The sequence below is a fragment of the Musca autumnalis genome, unplaced genomic scaffold (assembly GCF_047663935.1).
Source record: "Musca autumnalis isolate F117 unplaced genomic scaffold, ASM4766393v1 scaffold_5, whole genome shotgun sequence".
Lineage (NCBI taxonomy): Eukaryota > Metazoa > Arthropoda > Insecta > Diptera > Muscidae > Musca > Musca autumnalis.
This window is the reverse complement of record NW_027412088.1, coordinates 154,509,631-154,529,090: the sequence shown is the minus strand read 5'-3', so window position 1 is coordinate 154,529,090 and position 19,460 is coordinate 154,509,631. Positions and strand designations below refer to the sequence as shown.

Below are 19,460 nucleotides of genomic sequence, written 5' to 3'. Positions count from 1 at the left end.
CGTCAACCGATACCCATTTGCGTGGCACGTCATCTGGCCTATGTCGACGGCGCTTCCATGACATTCTTTGCAGAACGGATACTCCGGGGTCTGCCATGCATGGAAGCATCACGTGTTGTGCCAGTCTCTTCGAGGCAAGCGACTAAACGTCTGCGACGAAATTGACGTTGTGCCAAAGTCACCGACCGATTATTGGCCAAATAAATAGTCACCAATATTCCGCGTTCTGGAGCAGTGTAGCGTAACATTGTTTATTAACGTGTATTTTACATGTGTTTACTACACAAATGTCAAAACAGGACTGACATTAGGGGCCAATCGCAAAAATTATAGCATTTTCTGATAGGAAGATTACTTTTGCGCCACCTTGTAGATACTTTCTGAAAGATAAGGGTGCTTCTATAGACACTTTCTGAAAGAAAGGGTACTTCTGTGCTTATACAGACCTTAGTGTTCGCTCAAGTGCAGTTTAAGAGCCTTTAGAGGATTGTTTTGAAATTTTGGCATAAGTTGAGCTGACACGCTCGGATCGGCCGAAGGCGGGCTCTTTAAGAAAAATTTACATTTAAAAATTTTTTTTTCGCGTAACGAGTCAGCTCAACTTGCTCCGATATTTTAATGAAGCAAGTTTAATGTTTGGACTGGATTCGTTTCGAACTGAAATGTTTATATCATGAGCAGGAAGCCCATACTTCCCGAGATATAAGCTTCGAAAGTTCAAGAAACCCCTTGGTTTTTACATAAATTTTGTTTAAATTGAATGTTTTTTCATAAATAACCGACATTGGATTTAAAACTATCTCCTATGGACAGGAACAAATCTCGGCTACGCGAACAAAATTTATATTAAAATCTAAAAATTTGTAATGATCGATCCGAATCTGATCTTCTAGCATTTGTCTTAGCAGCTACCTGGCGTTATTCTGTTGTGATTGATGGAGTGTGGTCTCCAAGGATATGTACTGTCTGTGTGACTGCATCCGTTTGAATGTTTTCCAAGTAGATAAAGCAAAATGACCAAGTGTTCGAAAGATCCACAAAACACGCAATTAGGAGGTTTCAAAATCCTTTATTACCTGGCTTCAGTCTTTATATGTGTTTAAACGATGCAACCAAACTTTCTACACCACTTGTATTGATAATGAATATGAGGCCAGCAGAGAAGCCAAAACCTAGGTGAACGAATACAGGATGCTGAAATTTTATTTCATCAGCGAACTATCCGGAAGGCCACAACATTCAAGGTGATTGCACAAGCTGACCAAATCCACAAGGCGATAAGCATGGTATATCATGACAGAACTGATCATTGGAGAAAATATAGTGTATCTCAATGATATAATAATAATTGTTCCACAAATATCCCAGATGGGACAAGGGAGACTTCTCTCATATCAATGAGTGCACCCCGATTCATATTAGCTCAATGGTATGGGACCTACTGTTTATTGCCGAGTCCGAACGGCGTGTCCTAAGACACCACTTGTAGAGAAGTTTTACAAGGCTGAAATACTCAGGAAATGTCGCCAACATCACTGAGGGGTATTTTGCCACCGTAGGAAATTTGATGTGCCTGGCCTGGGGGTCGAATCCACGACATACCATGTGCATACCATGATTGCTAATCGAAAAGCTTAAGAGATATTTTCTGCTCGGGCGATAGTAATTCCATGCGTACTCAGATTTTCCGAGCGGTCATTTAAAAGGCTATCAAGCAATCTACTGTAAAAGTAAAGCGTCCTTGGAACCATGTAAACTTTTTGAGACTCTCGTGCAGAAGATTATTGTAAGCATGGGTTACTTTTGGGGACAAAGAAGCTCTAGAAGTTAAGTAGTAAGCCCTAACGCGTACTTTATTTACCATTACCATATCTACTATTGCGGTTGTTGAAAGAATAATATACATTATAAAGAAAAAACATTAGACATTTCAACCACGGAATTTACCTACCGATCTTTCAGCAAAATAACATAATCTGACAATTTTGGTCTTGGTAGATCCAACATCGGGAAATAGAACCACATAACAATTTCCCACAAGCTTCATGTGAGGGGATTTAGTGCAGGAATCCCAACCCTGCACTATAGGTTGTTTGGACAGGTTTTCAGGCCAAAAAGTCGATTATTGCACTTTTAATAAAGCGAGTTATCTAATTTGACTTGAAGAAAGAACATTTCAAATTATAGGGATATGCAATTCATTTTTAAAAATATTAAAAACTCGCGGTATAATTCGAACTCAAAATCAAAATTTCGAAGGCAAAATAAAAGTATTAAAAAAAGATTAGAACTAAGAGAAGAATTTAAAGGCAATTTGTAAGAGTTTAGTAATAACCAAATACCTCAATATGATATTCAATAGAATGGTGGCAGTGTGTACTTCCTGTTTTAAGATATAATTTTCTTCAAAACGTTTGGGTCAGAAAAGGGTTCTGAATCAACTACATAATATACCATGTTGCGATTTTTTCATTTTTTGAGTTATATCACTTTTTTGTATTTTTCTTTTTAATTTTTGGTTTGGTGAAGGAAATATTAAACACAAAAAACATCTGTTTTAGACTAAAAAGAAATTTTCTTTAAAGAAACATTCACCATCTTTTATAAAAATGTTTACACGATTTATTTAAACATTTTATGAGTCCACCGCTATTAATTTTTGCCTCAAAACAGGCCTTATTACCAACACAAAACTTGGTAAACTTTTAACATTTTTAATGGAACAATTTAGAGTTCTTTCAGGTTATGGAACAAAGCATTTGTAACAATGGATGATGCGTTAAACTTGTCTTGTTTTAGTTGCGAGAACCAATACATTTCTGCGTGATCTTTATTTATATATGGAATCAACGTAAAAATAAATAAGTTCGTCGCATGTTATTTTTGGCAATATGCATAAGATTAATTTGAAACTTCTGATCAATGCCAAAAAGAGTGGTGGTACTCATATGTCTCCCTCCATACACTTACTTTAATACAATGATATTCTCAATGAAAACATTGCATGTTAAACATTTGGATTTGCTGTTTTAAAAGTTTTCCAAAATAAATAGCTATATTGATATACTTAATTTTTATTTTGACGGTAATCACAACAGCTGATTTCAGTTTATTGAGTTATGTATATGACTTTGACAACTCAATTATGACAATATCAACTTTCCCTCCATTATTTACTCTCAACTGGGTGATGTTAAAAATACAAAGGAAATCAATTTTGTTGACATACATAAGCTTTGCTCCTTTACGTTGAAGTTTTACCATTTTTAACTCGGAAAGCATTCCTTAACCCTAAAAAGTAGCAAAACTTGAGGCAAAATTTAAGAGAGAGCATGCTGCTCGACAGATTTCGTGGTGTAAAACAATAGTGAACAAAACAGTACTCTAGCGTCGATTACTCTTAATCTCAGCCATAATTGACACAAGTACAATCAAAAATATACACATTGTTTTATAAATAGTGTTAAACAATATGCAACTTTTACTATTTTAGAATACAATTAAAGTTTTAAAACATAAAAAAGTTAAGAAAAGCCAACAAAAATGCAGTATGAAATATTTAAGAGAAAATGTGTCCGATTCTCTTTGTGCATCCCTGGTGTAAAAAGTGGAAAATCTGTGAAACTGCTAATTTGACAATTAAGCCAAAAAAAAAGGAAAACCACGCGCACTGTCAAAGCAAGATAAAAAGAAACATAATGAAATATATTCGTTTTGGTTCTTTTGGCTTAAAGTCAAAATTAAAAGAATTGGGGTTTTAATTTTTATTTTCTTTTTATTATTCCAATATTTCGACTGTATTCTTCAGTCATCTTCAGGGAAATAATTGTTGAGAAAGCGGCAGGTTTGTTACACCGTCGAAGCATCGAAGCATCGCTACTTTTACTATTAAAAAGGTAAAGGAACAAAGCTATAAATGCATAGGAAAGATATTATAAAGCATATGCGTTCAAGCTTATCACGGCGGTGCCGATGATTTTCGGCAATTTACACACATTGCTGCCAACAAAGAGCGTAACATAGAGAACAAATGTTTTGATTTGTGTTGTTCAACAGCTTGTTTGACTTACCAATTTACTAATACATTTGCAATAAATGCGTTCTCTTTTAACATTCGCATTTAAGTCGCTCTCTTCTTGGTCACATATGTTATAAATTTATCTGAGCAAAAAATCGTCCACAATTTTGAGAAATGTTTGCAGGGAAGTCATTCAAAAAATTATTCTTATTCTTTATTTTACAGCAGGGGTGCTCAAATTGAAAATGTTAGAGTTGTGTAGTTCCGGAACGAACTAGTTCTAAGGAACTATTCCGAATAAGGAACTATTGGAACTATATCCAGCTCTTGCTTTTATAGAGTTCCTTTTGTTCATCTCGTTCCTTTAATTTATCACCTACGTCGATCCTTTTTCGTTGTGTTAAGTTTTCAGATTCTGCCACATTGGCAAATAAACGTAAATTACATGCGCGTTACAGCGCTGCAATTCATTTATTATTATGTCAATTCCACCAAACGATAATTCAGAAAGATTCATAGAACTATATCGCTCTCGGAACTATTTGGAACGAAGGAAACAAAAAGAACGATAATTCATATAGATTCATGGAACTATATCGCTCTTGGAACTATGTATTTGGAACGAAGGAAAAGGAACTAGAAAGATCGATCCGCTCCGGGAACTAGATTGCCCAACTCTAGAAAATGTGTTTATCCGTTGCTGGCCAAACAACGAATAATGCTTAATCTCAATTTTCGCTACCGTGAAGAAATGAGCACCTCTGTTTTAGAGGCCCATTTTCTGCAAAAGTTGTAAAATGCAGTTTATGTTAACAATTCATAGAGAGCTAAATTTCCTCCTTTAACTCTTCTTCATTGTTTAACTCTCACAAGTATGACAGGTTAGTGTTAAAAATACAACAGAAATCAAGTTCATAGAATTAATGTTATATTGTCCATGCAATTAACTCATTTTTATTTAAAATGTAATTTTTTATTTATTTATATTCTTGTGCGGGCATTTATGTGAAAAACATACTATTTAAACAACCGCTGATTGTAACAAATAGAGAGAGCTACGTGACAAATTCTCTTCATATGTATGACAGTGAAGTGCTAAGAATATATTAATATTAATTAGTTATTATTGCAAAATAAAAGTTCCATGTCAATTTTTGTTTTGTGTTTTGATTAATTTCATTGTTTGATAAACGTATAAACTTAAAATTATTGCAACACAGAGAGATCTGCATGTCATTGTATTTTCCTCTCTATTTCAGTGCTCTCACTAAAGCAATGATGTGCACGGCCATCCACTGCTGGTTTCTGTAAAATACTCTTACATAATTTAATTAATTCAACAACACTTGGGCGTTTAAGTATGTTTTGTAATAATTCTTTAATAATTCATTTGTAGCACGATTTTAGGTAACATTAGTGCTTAAAAATGTTTAAATATGTAATGAAACAACAAGAAAAATTATGTATTAATTCTCCCTTAAAATTTCTCTTTTCCTATTTTGCTCACCATTGCACTAAAGTAAATTTATAAAAATAAAATAAATAATTAATTGTATTTAAATTAATTTATTTTTTAAAATTTTAACCTGTGTTTACAAATTCCTTCTCCATAATATAAAGCTCATTCCAATTGATAGACAGCTCTGTATGACACATAAAGTTAGACAACAAATGTATTGCAAAGACCAACATTGCAAAAAAAATCATATTAGTTGTTCGATTATGGCAACAATTTATGCAAATCCTATACGGTTTTTGTGTAAATCTCTACTTTGAGGTGATAATAAATGTATTGCAAAAATTACCAAATCTATGGTTTTTGGAGAATTCCCAAAGAAGTGTTCCTCAATAAGTTGTTTGTGCACTTTGGACATTCATTGGAGATTTACGAGGGCGGTTCGGAAACTTCTTAGGCTATCAATGAAAGTTCTCCTGAAACTTCAATACACTTAGTTCAACGCTTTTCTAGCAATTCTATCCCTTGATTAAAATAGTTTTCCTCAAGGTCTTCAAAATAGTGGTTTACAACTGTAATTGCATCTTCATTTGAGGTAAAACGCTTGCCAGCAAGAAATTTTTTTAGATTTGGGAACAAGTAAAAGTCACTGGGAGCTAAATCAGGAGAATAAGGTGGGTGGTCAAGCAACTCGTATTTTAATTCGGTGATTTTAGCCATTGTTAAAACACTTTTGTGCGCTGGTGCGTTGTCTTGATGAAAAATTATTTTTTTGTGTTGTAAGCCAGGACGTTTTTCTCGAATTTGTACATTTAATTGATCCAAAAGGTTGCAATAGTACTCTGAATTTATTGCTTTACCCTTTTGCAGATAGTCAATCAATAAAATACCTTTGAAGTCCCAAAAAACCGTTGCCATAACCTTACCAGCCGATTGAATTGTTTTTTCCTTCTTTGGGGCACTTCCTCCAGCTTCAGTCCATTGTTTGGATTGTTCTTTTGTCTCTGGAGTATAGCGGTGGATCCATGAAACAACGCTTAAAATCCATTTTATTTCGCTTAAAACGATCCAAACTAGCTTGAGAAATGTTCATTCTTATACGTTTTTGATCTACAGTTAACAAATGCGGCACCCATCTTGCAGAAAGCTTTTTCATCTGTAGTTCTTCATGCAAAATCAAATGGACTCGATCATTTGAGATGCCCATGATATTTAGTCCGGTCAAAATAGACATGCGTATAAGGGGGAAATAGCAAAAATTCCCACAAAGCTGAATTTTGGTGGAGAGCTAGGGTTGGCCGTTAGAAGCAACGTCCTAAAAGTCCCCATCGATCCCATGTGTGCAAAACAAGTTATTCGGGGTCAAAGGTCATTTTTGGAGGCATTATTCAGTTTTTTTAATTTTTCTCAAAAACGCTAATACTAAGCAAAAGCTCGCTAAAGTAAAAGTTGTAGATTCAATAATCGTCTACAAGATTGGTCTTTATGATTCTTAAAAAAGACTTACCATTTTCGAGATATCGCGATCTAAAGGTCAAATAAAAAATTAGCCGCGTAAGTACATTATGAGGCGAACCGGTTAAAGTAACGTCACTATGTCGTCGGTGTCATGCTTAAGTGTTCCATACGCAATTTGCCTGATTCGAGAAAAACTCAAATTAATGTTTGAAGCCATACAGAATAAAACTGGTGCAATAATCCAATACATTAAGAGCTCAGTTATACTTAACTAAACTCATAGAATATACCCAGCAAAATTTTGAGGAAGGAGTTCTATGAGATGACGTGATTTCATGTCATCTTTTGCATTGGTTCAAAGGATGACATGAAAGATCCGATCTTTTCACCATCATTTGAACTCATTCCATGGATGACATGAAAGATCCGATCTTTTCACCATCATTTGAACTCATTCCATGGATGACATGAAAGATCCGATCTTTTCACCATCATTTGAACTCATTCCATGGATCCAATAGAGATGTATTTTGTGTTTTTGTTTACGTATATAGAAAAATATCACAGAATTTTAGATGAAACACTATTTTTTATTATAACCAACATTAGTAATATATTTGTTTACAGTTTAATTATTATATCGTCACCATAAATGCCGGAAGACGTAACCGACATGAAAATCAAAATTCGTTTTTTGGTGGAATCTGATACATTAAGCTAAAATACATGATCTGGCAAAATTTCAAGCTTCTACGTTGAAAAATAAGGATCCTATTTAAGAAATGGTTTTTCAGAAAATGGGATAAAATTGCAGATGTTGTTGTAATGACGGATCCCAAAACCAAGCGTTTTCGCCGTTTTAGTTTCATTCCTTATTCCCATTCGTACATGATTGATAATACTCCAAATACTCGCCATCATAAGATTGATATTCTATAAAACAGTTTTTCATTTTATAAAGTTTTTTGCTTCTCCTGTAAAGTTTTATTTTTGTGGGTTACGTCTTCCGGCATTTATGGTGACGATATAGTACATTGAAAATTTTGTTCTGAACCAGCTAAAGGCTACCAATTTTTACTACGATAACACTTTTATACCCTCCACCATGGAGGGTATATTAAGTATGTCATTCCGTTTGTAACTCATCGAAATAATCATTTGCGACCATATAAAGTCTATATATTCCTGATCAGCGTACAATTCTAAGTCGATTTAGCCATGTCCGTCTGTTGTAATCACGCTATCTTCCGAACGACTTGAAATAGGGAGCTGAAAATTTGTACACATATGACTTGAGTCTGAACTTAGATCAAGTTCGAAGATGTGCTATACCGGTTCACTGTACCGCCCGATTTCACCTATTTTGACGTTTTTAGCTAAATTTTCAGACCGAAAAAGCTATAAATAGACATTTAGGATTCTCATTGATCAAGGAACTCCTCCACCAAAAAATATGGACATAGGTGCACGTTTTGAAATAGCCATCACTCGATTCCAGGTACTTTGACGTTTGTCTACGTTTTCAGACCAATTATTATTACCTCGCAACAGAAAGGAAACCAATTATTCTATATATAAGTATTTCATGGTGGAGGGTATAAAATGTTCGGCCCGGCCGAACTTAACGTTTTTTTACTTGTTTCCTTTGTTATCGAAGAAAATAGTAAAAATTAGTGTATTCTTGCAAAGGTCTGTTCCAGATCCTGTAAGAATCAAAAAAAAATTTAAAGAAAAATTTAAAAAGATAACTCTCAATGATAGTAACCTTTACAAATCGTATATTTTCTTCTGGGCTTGGTTGCTTCCGGTTACAAATTTAGAAAATAGTCCAGATAAAGGACTCATCTTTTTTAGAAATTGGGCCAAGGGCTCGAAACTCTATAGACATCAGAAGTATTGTGTTTGCTTATTTTCTTTAGTTCCGAGGTTGAGGGACATATCTGTCAGCACAGCAGACTATTGGAGTTTTGGAACAGACTTTTTATTTGCTTACTTGCTGAATTAATGCAGAAAAATTCTGTTGTAATTCCTTATTAAAGATCTATTTATTAAATAATCGTCGTTGTATAAGTGTTGTATAAGTGCATATATTTGTTTTTATTCACATAAAAATTCAAATCTTATGTTATCGGGGACTCGAAAATACAGGCATGGGTTTAAAACCCAGTGGTAATTTTGTCTTACACATCCCACAAGGTGAATGTCCATCTTATGATTGAAATTTATTGATTGACTTTTATTTTAAACATGATTAAGAGAGATACGCATTTATAAAACGCCTCCAAACAGCGCAGTATTAAACGAGACAGTTCCATGTACGATATTTTTAAAAACTGTGGAAGAATGTGTGGAATGTGAATACACTGTAATTGTGACATAATTATCAACTACACAGGAAGTCTTTAAAAAAGTAATAGGAGTAATCTGCGTTCTGCCAATAATCGCCTAAAACACCCACATCCATGAGACAGGAACAGCCAATGGAGTTTGAAATGTATAGCCTTTATTCAATGCGCCATATTGTCCACCTCGGAACCGTCATCAACAAAAAATCCATCTGCTTGGAGATAATAATGGTCAATAGGACTGAGCAAGCAAAATTCATACAATAAAGTGATACTAACCATTAATCTTGTCACTCTGGGTCAGAAGTCTCCAGTAAAATAAATCATCTCCAAACGTGCGCGCAGGAACAAACTTTAACTTTCATAAGATAATTATAAAATTTAAGCAGGCCAATTTTGGGAAAGTCAAAAGATAGAAAATACTTACAAACCATTATTGTTGTTTATTCCAAAGAAACATCAGATTTTATTTATTTATTTTTTCTATATTAAGTTGCCTTTCGCCTGGAGAGGTGTTACTTGATTTTATTTATTTTTCTGTAATGCAACTTTCATGTGTCACTTGAAGTAAACAAATACCCATGTACCAAGTTCATGATTACCCAATACCATTTAAAGGATATTAATAAGGTAACCTTATTTTGTGAAAATATATAAGGTCACAACAACTGTTGATATGTTCAAGAACTGCAAGAATCCACTAATGCTTAATATTTTTTCCGATAACATAAGGAAAAATTTTATTGTAGTAAAAATTGGTAGATTATTGCAAATTCTGGAACATACCATGTAAAAATAGTCAGTTTTATTAAAAAAGTGTCACAATTTTTTTGTTGAAACAATTCACCGATTCATCTACCTGTTTCATTGTGCCACATGAAAAGTGTTGCAACTTTTGGTTGTATACCATTAGCACTGCGATTACGATGTTGATTTTGCTGAAATCACGAAATGAGATTATTTCATTCTTATATATCAAATCATGAAAAATGTTGCTGGATTTCGCATGAAGTTACGAAAAACCCAACGAAATCACGAAAAAGTCGCAAATGTAAACCAGCTATAACACTGTTTTGTTAAATTTGTTTTTGAAAATAATATTTATCATTTTACTTTCAAAAAATATTTTTCATAAGTCTTATGTTTGCTGCTACCTTATTAATGGTTCTTGGAGACATATTTGCATATTTGGTTACTCTTATTTGGTTACTTATGAGTAACCAAACCAAGTATGCACTACAAACAAACGAACATTAAAGAAAAAAGCGCGATTAAGCAAAAAGGAAACAAATTAAAACTTCAAAATTTCAATTTTACTAAAAAGGTAATTATGAGTTCGAAAAGTACTTATAAGAGAAATGTAAGAAAAGAAAAACTAAGAATGGCTGAAATGCTGCAAAATTTAAGAGGAAGTGATGAACCAATGTCAAATGAGGAGCCAATACCAAGTGAGGAGCCAATGCAAGTGGAGTCCGAAACATTTATGGAATCAAGGACAATTCCGTTGCAAGAAAAACTAAGAGAGTGGTTTTTAAAGTATGCTCCAAGTGTTAAGTGCTGCAATAGCCTTCTGAAAATATTGAAGGAAGAAAATTTGAACGTACCGGTCAGCGTAAATGGTTTGCTTGAGAAGAATAAAAAGTGTGTAACCAGGACAGTGGCTCCAGGACAATATGTGCACTTAGGTATACAACAGCAACTAGAAAAGGTGAAGAACATTATAGAAGAGAAGTCTGTGGTGAATTTGGATGTGGGAATAGATGGCCTTCCACTTTACAAAAGTTCAGCTGTAGGTTTGTGGCCAATTCTGTGTAAGGTTGTGGATGAACCTTTGATTGGAGTTTTTTTAGTCGGCACTTATGTCGGAAAACAAAAGCCGTTAAATGTCGATACTTATTTGCACGACTTTGTGGAGGAAATTCGGAGAATAAATGATGAAGGTAGATTTACAGTATCCATACGCGCCTTTGTATGCGATACTCCAGCAAAATCTTTCATTTGTGGAACAAAATCACACAACGCATTAAATGGATGTCACCGTTGTCTACAAGAGGGAACGCGTTTGAGAAACCGAACTGTTTTTTCATCATCTGTGGGTCCGAAAAGAACGGATGAGGACTTTAAAAATAGGATTGACATTACGTATCATAAGCCTCTTACTATACAGTGCCAATCAAAATTGGAATCTTTGGGTATACAGATGGTTACCCAATTTCCACTCGACTGTATGCACCTCTTAGATTTGGGTGTCACGAAAAAAATTTTAAATCTTTTAATGACTAAGAACACAACTCAAGATATTAATGCCACGAAAAAATCAGCCATGTCCAGTATGTTGCTATCATTCTCTCCTTATATAACTGCCGAGTTTTGCAGAAAACCAAGGGCACTTGACGAATTAAGTAGATGGAAATCAGTTGAATTTCGACAACTAGCTCTATACACTGGAATTGTTCTTTTAAAAGACTTCGTTGATGAAGATTTTTATCAACATTTCTGTCTGCTATCAGTTGGTTATAGGATATTCGTCGGAAGAACAACATACAGTTCATCAATATCTCCAATAAATGCATCAAATATGTTTCAACAATTTGTCCAAAACTTCGGTTTATTCTACGGCGAGGAGTATTTGTCGTACAATATACATAATATGCTCCATATTGCGGAATGCCACAGCAAATTTGGCAATTTAATGGAATTTTCGGCGTATGACTTTGAAAATTTTCTGAACGTTTTGAAGAAAAGTATAAAAATTCCTAAACACATCCCGCAGCAAATATACAAGAAATTCTACAACAAGGACATACTTATTTCACCACAAGAAAAAGATGTTATTATTAAAAAAGGTCGAGTTAAATCAATATATGTTAATGGATTTCTTTATAAAACCACATCTCCGGATAATTTATGCTGCGTAGGCAATACCTCATACCTCGTTATATCGAAATTGTACGAAAATGGCAATTTTGATGGAAAAGAATTCCTAAACCTCAAACCATTTTTCTATTATCCTGTAAATTCACTAGATGTTGGCATTGCTTTTAGTGAAAATCTTTCAACCAGCAGTGCAGAACAGATCCATGATCTAAAAAATTTAACAAAAATAATGATGATTCCTTATAGAAATGGAGGAGTACTTTTTCCAATTCTACATTAATTTTTCTATATCATCTAGGAAAATGAGTCAGCAAAATCCAAAAATGACACCAAAATCAACGTTGCAATTTCTCATGGAAATAAACAAAAAGATCGACATATTAACAGGTAAATATTGCCAGATGACAATTAAATGCAATATATTATCAAATACCAATTAAATATTTTATTTTAGAAACTGTCAATACGTTACAGGGAAAGGTCAATGAACTGTGCACGGAAAACAACAAAGTGCTTCAAAAAGAAATTAAAGGTAAATATACATGTATCTGAAATTTGAAAATAACGAAGTACAAATTGTGGAAAGAGGAACAAAACATTGATTCACATGGAACAAGGCATATTTATAGAAGGTAGAAGTGACAATCAGCTGCCTTTTTACTTTTTTTGTAAATTAAGTTTTCAAAATTTAATAGGGTATATTCCTGAAATTATAAATTTAAAAATTGGCTTCCAAAACATGGCTAGTTTCATCCTAAGAGTGTAATAAAAAGGACCTCCGACATTTCTGAAAGATTTAATATTACATTTTGATTCAAATTTGTTCCATTTTATAGGATTTTCATAATGTGTTTATGTTCACACTTACATTTTTTTAGAAAGACCCTATTGTTCAATATTTCCATTGACATTTTATTTTCAAAAACAAAAATGTTGTTTTTGTAAAATTGTTAGTTGTTGTAATTCGTGCAACTACCTTCTATAAATTTGCCTTGATGGGATATAAATATATACATAAGTTCTGTTCGATAACCCAAAAATTTGTTCATGAAAGTACGTTTTAATTGCGAAGTTAACAAACAGACCTATTATTTGGTGTGACTTTTTACTTGATAAATGCATGGTTCCATGGGTGACATGTAAACTAGAGTTGTACAATCTAGTTCATTTGAAGGATCTAGTTTAACAGCGCAGTAATGCTATTCTCTCATTTCAACTCATTTTTTGAAACAAATGTCGGTAAAATTGAAACGCAAAATTATGCATAAAAACTTCAAATATATGTTGACAACATCTTTCTATCGGTGGAACTTAGCGATAACTTTATTTTGATTGCAAAATTACCGACAAATTTCGTAAATTAGCGAAATTACAAATGTATCCAACAACATAGACGACGGCGTTATCTTATGCGTTGACATGATTGGGAGTCGTTCGTTGAACTACATTGACTGATACAGTTCAATCGCTCTTTTCAATGAATCGTTCAATTGAAGTAGTTCGTTCATGAACTATACAACTCTAATGTAAGCATTTTTTTGTTTACATTTTAACTCTTTGTAAGAATGAAAAAAGCTGCATCACAAAAACGTTCAAAAGTGGAATTTTCATGAATTTTCAATATATATCGATTATGAAACATGATCTCTGGATGTCATAGACTACTGTGGTTTGGATGTGTATTGGAGTCCACAAAAATCCCAACTGTATACTTCTTGGAGATACATGCAGGTACTTTTCCAAAAATTCATTGTAGAAAAATATTGCCAGTAAAAACAATATTTCAATAAGAAAAAAATGCTCTGTTCCAGAACCTGCAAGAATCTACTAATTTTTACTACGATAACAATTTTCCCTTTATGTTATCGAAGAAAATAGTAAAAATTAGTAGATTCTTGCAGTTCTGGAACAGACCAAAAGCAATTACTTCAAGCAGTTCCCATTACACTGTGCAACATTTTTAGGGTAATTGCGTGCAAACAACTTCTCCTATGGATTTTATATAAGTACAGACCCAAACGAAAAAACCCTAGTTGGGTTTTGTTTTGTCAGATCCAGTTCGGATTTTATAGCCCCATCTATACAGGGCTAAATATTGACTTTTTTAAACAAATCGGAGCTATATCTCCGAAACCAATAGGAACCACGTTTCGACGTCTGCAGCAAACTTGTAGATAAGGGTGAGAGGAAGATATTTGACGAAAAAATCATCTTTAAAAACTGCATTTATTTATTCAAAATGTATAATATATCTAATGGTCTGTTCCAGAACTGCAAGAATCTACTAATTTCTACTATTTTTTCCGATAACATAAGGGAAAAAATGTTATCGTAGTAAAAAATAGTAGCTTGTTGCAGGTTCTGGAACAGAGCAATTTAAAATTTCCATAATTTCTACATATTTGGCACCGTATCTCCAAAACTGTAAAATTTTCCGTATTGTTTTCTTTGGAAAAAATATTCGCTGAAATGTTCTACACAACTCTTCAGAACATTCTACTGCTGTAAAATGCCTCTATCACGCTGTTTATTGTATATTTTTATACCCTCAGCCTTTAGGCTAAAGAGGGTATTTACACTTTGATACGACCAAAAATGTGCCTCATAGAAATAATGGTTTTAGACCCCAAGTATGTTTGTACGATATCCGTTTCAGACAATTTTGAGTAGATCTAGCAATGTCCGTCCGTCTGCCTGTCTGGCTGGATGGTGCGCACGATAACTCTCGAACGGATCAATCGATTCGGTTCAAATTTTGGCTATCGAAATATTTTGTGCAGAATCGATTTAAGTTCGAAGATGGGCCATATAGGTCCACTCCTTCAGGTACCTCCCCCACAAATGTTCAAAAATTGTCGCAAAACTTGTACGCACTCTTGTAGGGAATAACCGATTTGGTCCATACTGTACACATCGTGTAATTTCTACCATACTTAGATGAGGTTCTAATATGGACTCAATCGGTCCACTCCTTCGGGTACCTCCCACACAAAATTTCGGAAAAGTTCAGTTTAGGACCTGTTCTCGAATCGCTTTGATTTTTGTTTACGCAAGTTGTATTCGCTGTCCTGTATACGACCCTGTAAGTTTTATTAGGGGCAAGTCCATACTTCCTGAGAAAATAGCCTGAAAGTTACAAAAAACCCTGTTACACCGTGTGTAGTGGTTGGAGCGCAAGATAACTCTCGAACGGATCTGCCGATTCGGTCCAAAATTTGGCTTTCGTAATATTTTGTCCAAACTTATTTTAAATTCGTAGATAAGCCATATCGGTCCACTCCTTCAGGTACCTACCCCACAAAAGTTCAAAAATATTCGGAAAATTGTGGCAGTATAACTCTTGATGGGAGTGACCGATTTGGTCCATACTTTACACATTCTCATAATATCTACCAGATATAGATCAGGTTCGAATATGGACTATATTTGTCCACTCGATTCCGTACCTCCCACACAAAATTTTGGATAAGTTCACTTTAAGGCCTGCTATTGAATCACTTTGTTTTTTGTTGAAGCAACTTACATTCGCTGCCTCAATTACGATGGTAAAAGTTGTTTCAGGGGCAAGTCCATACTTCTTGAGAAAACAGCCCGAAGGGTGTAAAAATATCCTATGGCACCCCCATGGTCTATGTCGGTCCAATCCTTTAAGTACCTTTTCCGCAAAATTTTTGAACTTTAATCTTAATCAACATTTTTGTCGGTTCATACGACCAAAATATTGAAACCCCCTAAATACATACATAATTTTTTTGTGAAAAAAGTGTTTCAATTTGCACAGGCTGAGGGTACATCTCTGTCGGCAAAGCCGACTGATACTTTTTTACTTGTTCAACGACAATTTCATAAATATATCAACAATGCAGTGAAATTACAAATGTGTGCAATAAACTGTCCGTGTAAACAGTATTTGAAATACATTTTGTACAGCTGAAACAACGTGAATTAAGCATTTTAGAGTATCAGAATGTTCCGAAGAATTGTGGAGCACATTTTGAAGATTTTTTCAGAAGGTTACGTGGTTCAACTCCCAATAGTTTAGCAGTTACTGACCAAAATTCCAGAAAATATGTAATTTTGCATTTTATTGATTTTGAAGCTCTAAATGCAGTTTTCCTAGTTGTAGTTCAACACATATGTTCTTCTTCTGCAGGGCTACAATATTGCTAAAGGCTACAAAGCAAAATTCCTACTCGTCTCTGAGATATAGCCTTGATCAATGCAAAAAAAGTGCAGTTTTAGCTCTGTTTTGATAAGGTCATAAAATCCAAACTGGATCTGAAAAGACAAAACCCAACTAGGGGTTTTGTCGTCTCAAATAGTACTTTCAGAAAATCCATACTAGAAGTTGTTTGCATTTTCAGTGTTGCACAGTGTTATCTCCGTAGCGCGAGTTGAAAGTACTTTACAGTTTTTCTATCTCCTAAAAACTTTCTATAAATTTGGTAATATATTTTTTTGGGCTTAAGACATGGTAGAATAAGAAAAGGTAGCAGCAATACACAGCTGACTGAACTGGGTTGTAACGTTAGTGTCAAATTTCATATGACATTTTATACATTTATTTCTATTTCGATGTACATTAGGGACATATATTTTTTGAGAAAAAAATATATCATTCGGAAAAAAACATTTCCCAGAAAGACTTCTTCATATCAATGATATGTAACCTCCTCCAAGTCCGAACGATAAGCCGCGCAGTAAATCCCCGCTTGTAGAGGCGATACAACGTTTGTTAATATGTGAGGTATTTTGTTAAAATTTAAAAAAATAAAGCCCTAATAAACATGTGTTTCTTTGATTTCTAAAAGAAAACATTGAAACAGCTTCTCCTTTTTCCATGAATTTCCAGCGACCCCAAACCTTTCTGCAAGAATCCTACTTTCTACGAGAATTTATGCGTTTAGTGGAATGATGTGGAAACATAAAAATTGAAAATGTAACGAATTTTCATTCATGTTTTCCAAAATATTCAACCAAATGTGAAAAATTATTAGTTTTTTAAATTCCAATAATTTATAGACATTTCCTTGTTTTGTTTACAAATACAACTGGCAGTAAGGTTACAAACAAAAACAAATTCCTTTGTGGTTGTTGTTCGAGTTGTATTTGTTGTAGTATTAACTTTACCTTGTATTTGTTCTACCATGGGCTTAAGATGAGTGTAGTGGCCGGACTCAGAAAATTCTGAAATTTTGTACACAGCTAGTTCGCTGTATGCTGATTACGCCAAGATATATATTATGTCTGGGAAGTCCATATTTTCCGAGATATAGGCTTCGAAATTTCCGAAAAATTCATGCTTTTTGGAGAAGAAAATTTTTTAGAAAAAATGTTGTTCGCGTTAGACCTATTTTCTATCACTTGAGCTCAAAAGCATTTTCAATTTGTCAAACGGTTGGAAGGAAAATCATGAAAATGCACCACAAAGCTATTCTTTCGGCCTGAATCAGACTTTTATCTATGACAGATCGAAGAAAAATATTTTCGCCAACAAATTATGAATTTCAATTTTCAGAATTTTGTGAACTTCTTCGAGCGTTTGAACTGGCAGACAAACAAATAAAGAAACTAATGTTTGTGAATGTTCCGAATATATGTATGTCCTTATTTACATATTTGGGGTTATCATGAACGGCAATTCCCCGTGAATTTTTTCACTTTCTCCCTTAAGTTGCAACGGCAGAAAGACGAAACTCACGGGGAAATTTCATTCATGATAACCCCCATTGTTAATAGATTTAATTTGGATTAAAGAGTTCCACTTTTGCGGAGAAGGTACTTGAAGCAATGTACCGGTATATCCACATAGGAAGCAACTCTTATTTTGAGTTCTTTTCCTTTCGATAGTTATAACGACGACAAGGCATTTTAGTTGGTAACCATCCAGTTTTTACCATTATTTCAGGAAGAATCATGGACTTTACTGTGGAAAATAGATAAAAAAAAAACCAAGACAACGAGGAGTACATTCGGTGCCCGAATTATAATTGTTATGTAATTAGTTGGTATATCCTTTGCCCTTGTCCACACTAGAGTAATTTCACTGAATTTCTGCATTATTTTTTGAAAAAACACATATTTTTAAGAAACTTGTGTACACGGTTTCACTGAAATTACTTTAGGGTGGACTTTCCATTATTTCTGAACTTGAAGTTTTCTCACTTTTAATTTTAAACTCAACTAATGCAGCTTTCTTATTTTACTCTTTCAGATGTAAAAGATCAAACCTGTGTTGTTTTAAATGTATTGGCCGAAAACACTACTGCAATTAAAAATAATTTAAAAAATTGTTCGCCAAAATTTTCCAATTCTTTTCCTATAAAGTCAATAGAAGAATTTACTTGCTTGGAAAACAGCATCGACTCAGGAAATGAAAAAGAATATGTATGTTTGTGTTTTAGAGGACTTTACGAAATATTTCATATAATATGATATTTATGTATTTCAGATTGCGTCTGTAAGATCAATATGCGGATCGAGAGGTATTAGGAAATCCGTTGCTGACTTAGTTGTCCCAGAAGTCCTAAATAAGTTTAATATCGATGGCACGCACAATAAAATGAGATTGTTAAATTTCCCAAAGCTTATGGCAATTTTTTTTGGTAAGTATATTTGTGCCCAGTACGTATTTGTTTAAAAAACTATTTTTTTTTTAATTTAAGCGGGTTCATATGTCGACGGGAATACGAATAAATCGTTCAAAGAGCAACTTCGTCATGGCCTTAAACTGGCAAAAAATAAAATTTCCAAGGACAAAATTAAAAGCAAGAAGACCGATAACGAAGCAGAAGCAGAAACAGAAAAGGAAAATGATTGTGGTGTCAAGGATCATGCTGACGACTTTTTTGAACTTCAGTACCAACGATTAATAAATGGACTATCATAATATATTATATAAAATATTATATTTCCCATCAAAATCGTTATTTTGATATCAATTAAAACATCATTGATTTCATAGAAATAAATGATCACAGATCTCGTTTTTATGTTTAAGAATATATGTTACGTACATTGATAATTAACTTGAAGCTATTTCATGAATTCGTTTAAATTAATAAACAGTATTTTTTGTCATGAATTAAACATCATTGATTTCATAGAAATAAATGATCACAGATCTCGTTATTATGTTTAAGAATATATGTTATGTACATTGATAATTAACTTGAAGCTATTTCATGAATTCGTTTAAATTAATAAACAGTATTTTTTGTCATTAATTTTATTTAAATACAGCATTTTTCATTTTCCAAAGAACACGTGAAAATGTCATGCCAAAGGGTTGGTGAAAATGACATGT

At 33.7% G+C, this 19,460-nt stretch overlaps 2 protein-coding genes across 16 annotated transcripts in view; one reads left to right on the top strand and one right to left on the bottom strand.

Moving 5' to 3' along the window:
- The window catches only part of LOC141405464 (uncharacterized), a 73,592-nt gene extending 54,201 nt beyond the window's left edge, over positions 1–19,391 (top strand). Inside the window, exons 1-6 of one of the 4 annotated variants that reach the window (XM_073989830.1) lie at positions 10,521–10,601; positions 12,453–12,541; positions 12,609–12,686; positions 18,369–18,541; positions 18,606–18,759; positions 18,820–19,391. In XM_073989830.1, the coding sequence (XP_073845931.1) occupies positions 12,457–12,541; positions 12,609–12,686; positions 18,369–18,541; positions 18,606–18,759; positions 18,820–19,043 (714 nt within the window). In that variant the 5' untranslated portion in view covers positions 10,521–10,601; positions 12,453–12,456 and the 3' untranslated portion in view covers positions 19,044–19,391. Of the gene's footprint in view, positions 1–10,520; positions 10,602–11,891; positions 12,542–12,608; positions 12,687–13,647; positions 13,886–18,368; positions 18,542–18,605; positions 18,760–18,819 lie in introns of those variants that run through there. The other 3 variants (XM_073989831.1, XM_073989829.1, XM_073989832.1) reach the window with 3 other exon arrangements.
- Positions 1–19,460, bottom strand: part of Tab2 (TAK1-associated binding protein 2) — a 175,294-nt gene that overhangs the window by 66,253 nt on the left and 89,581 nt on the right. The window lies entirely within an intron of this gene.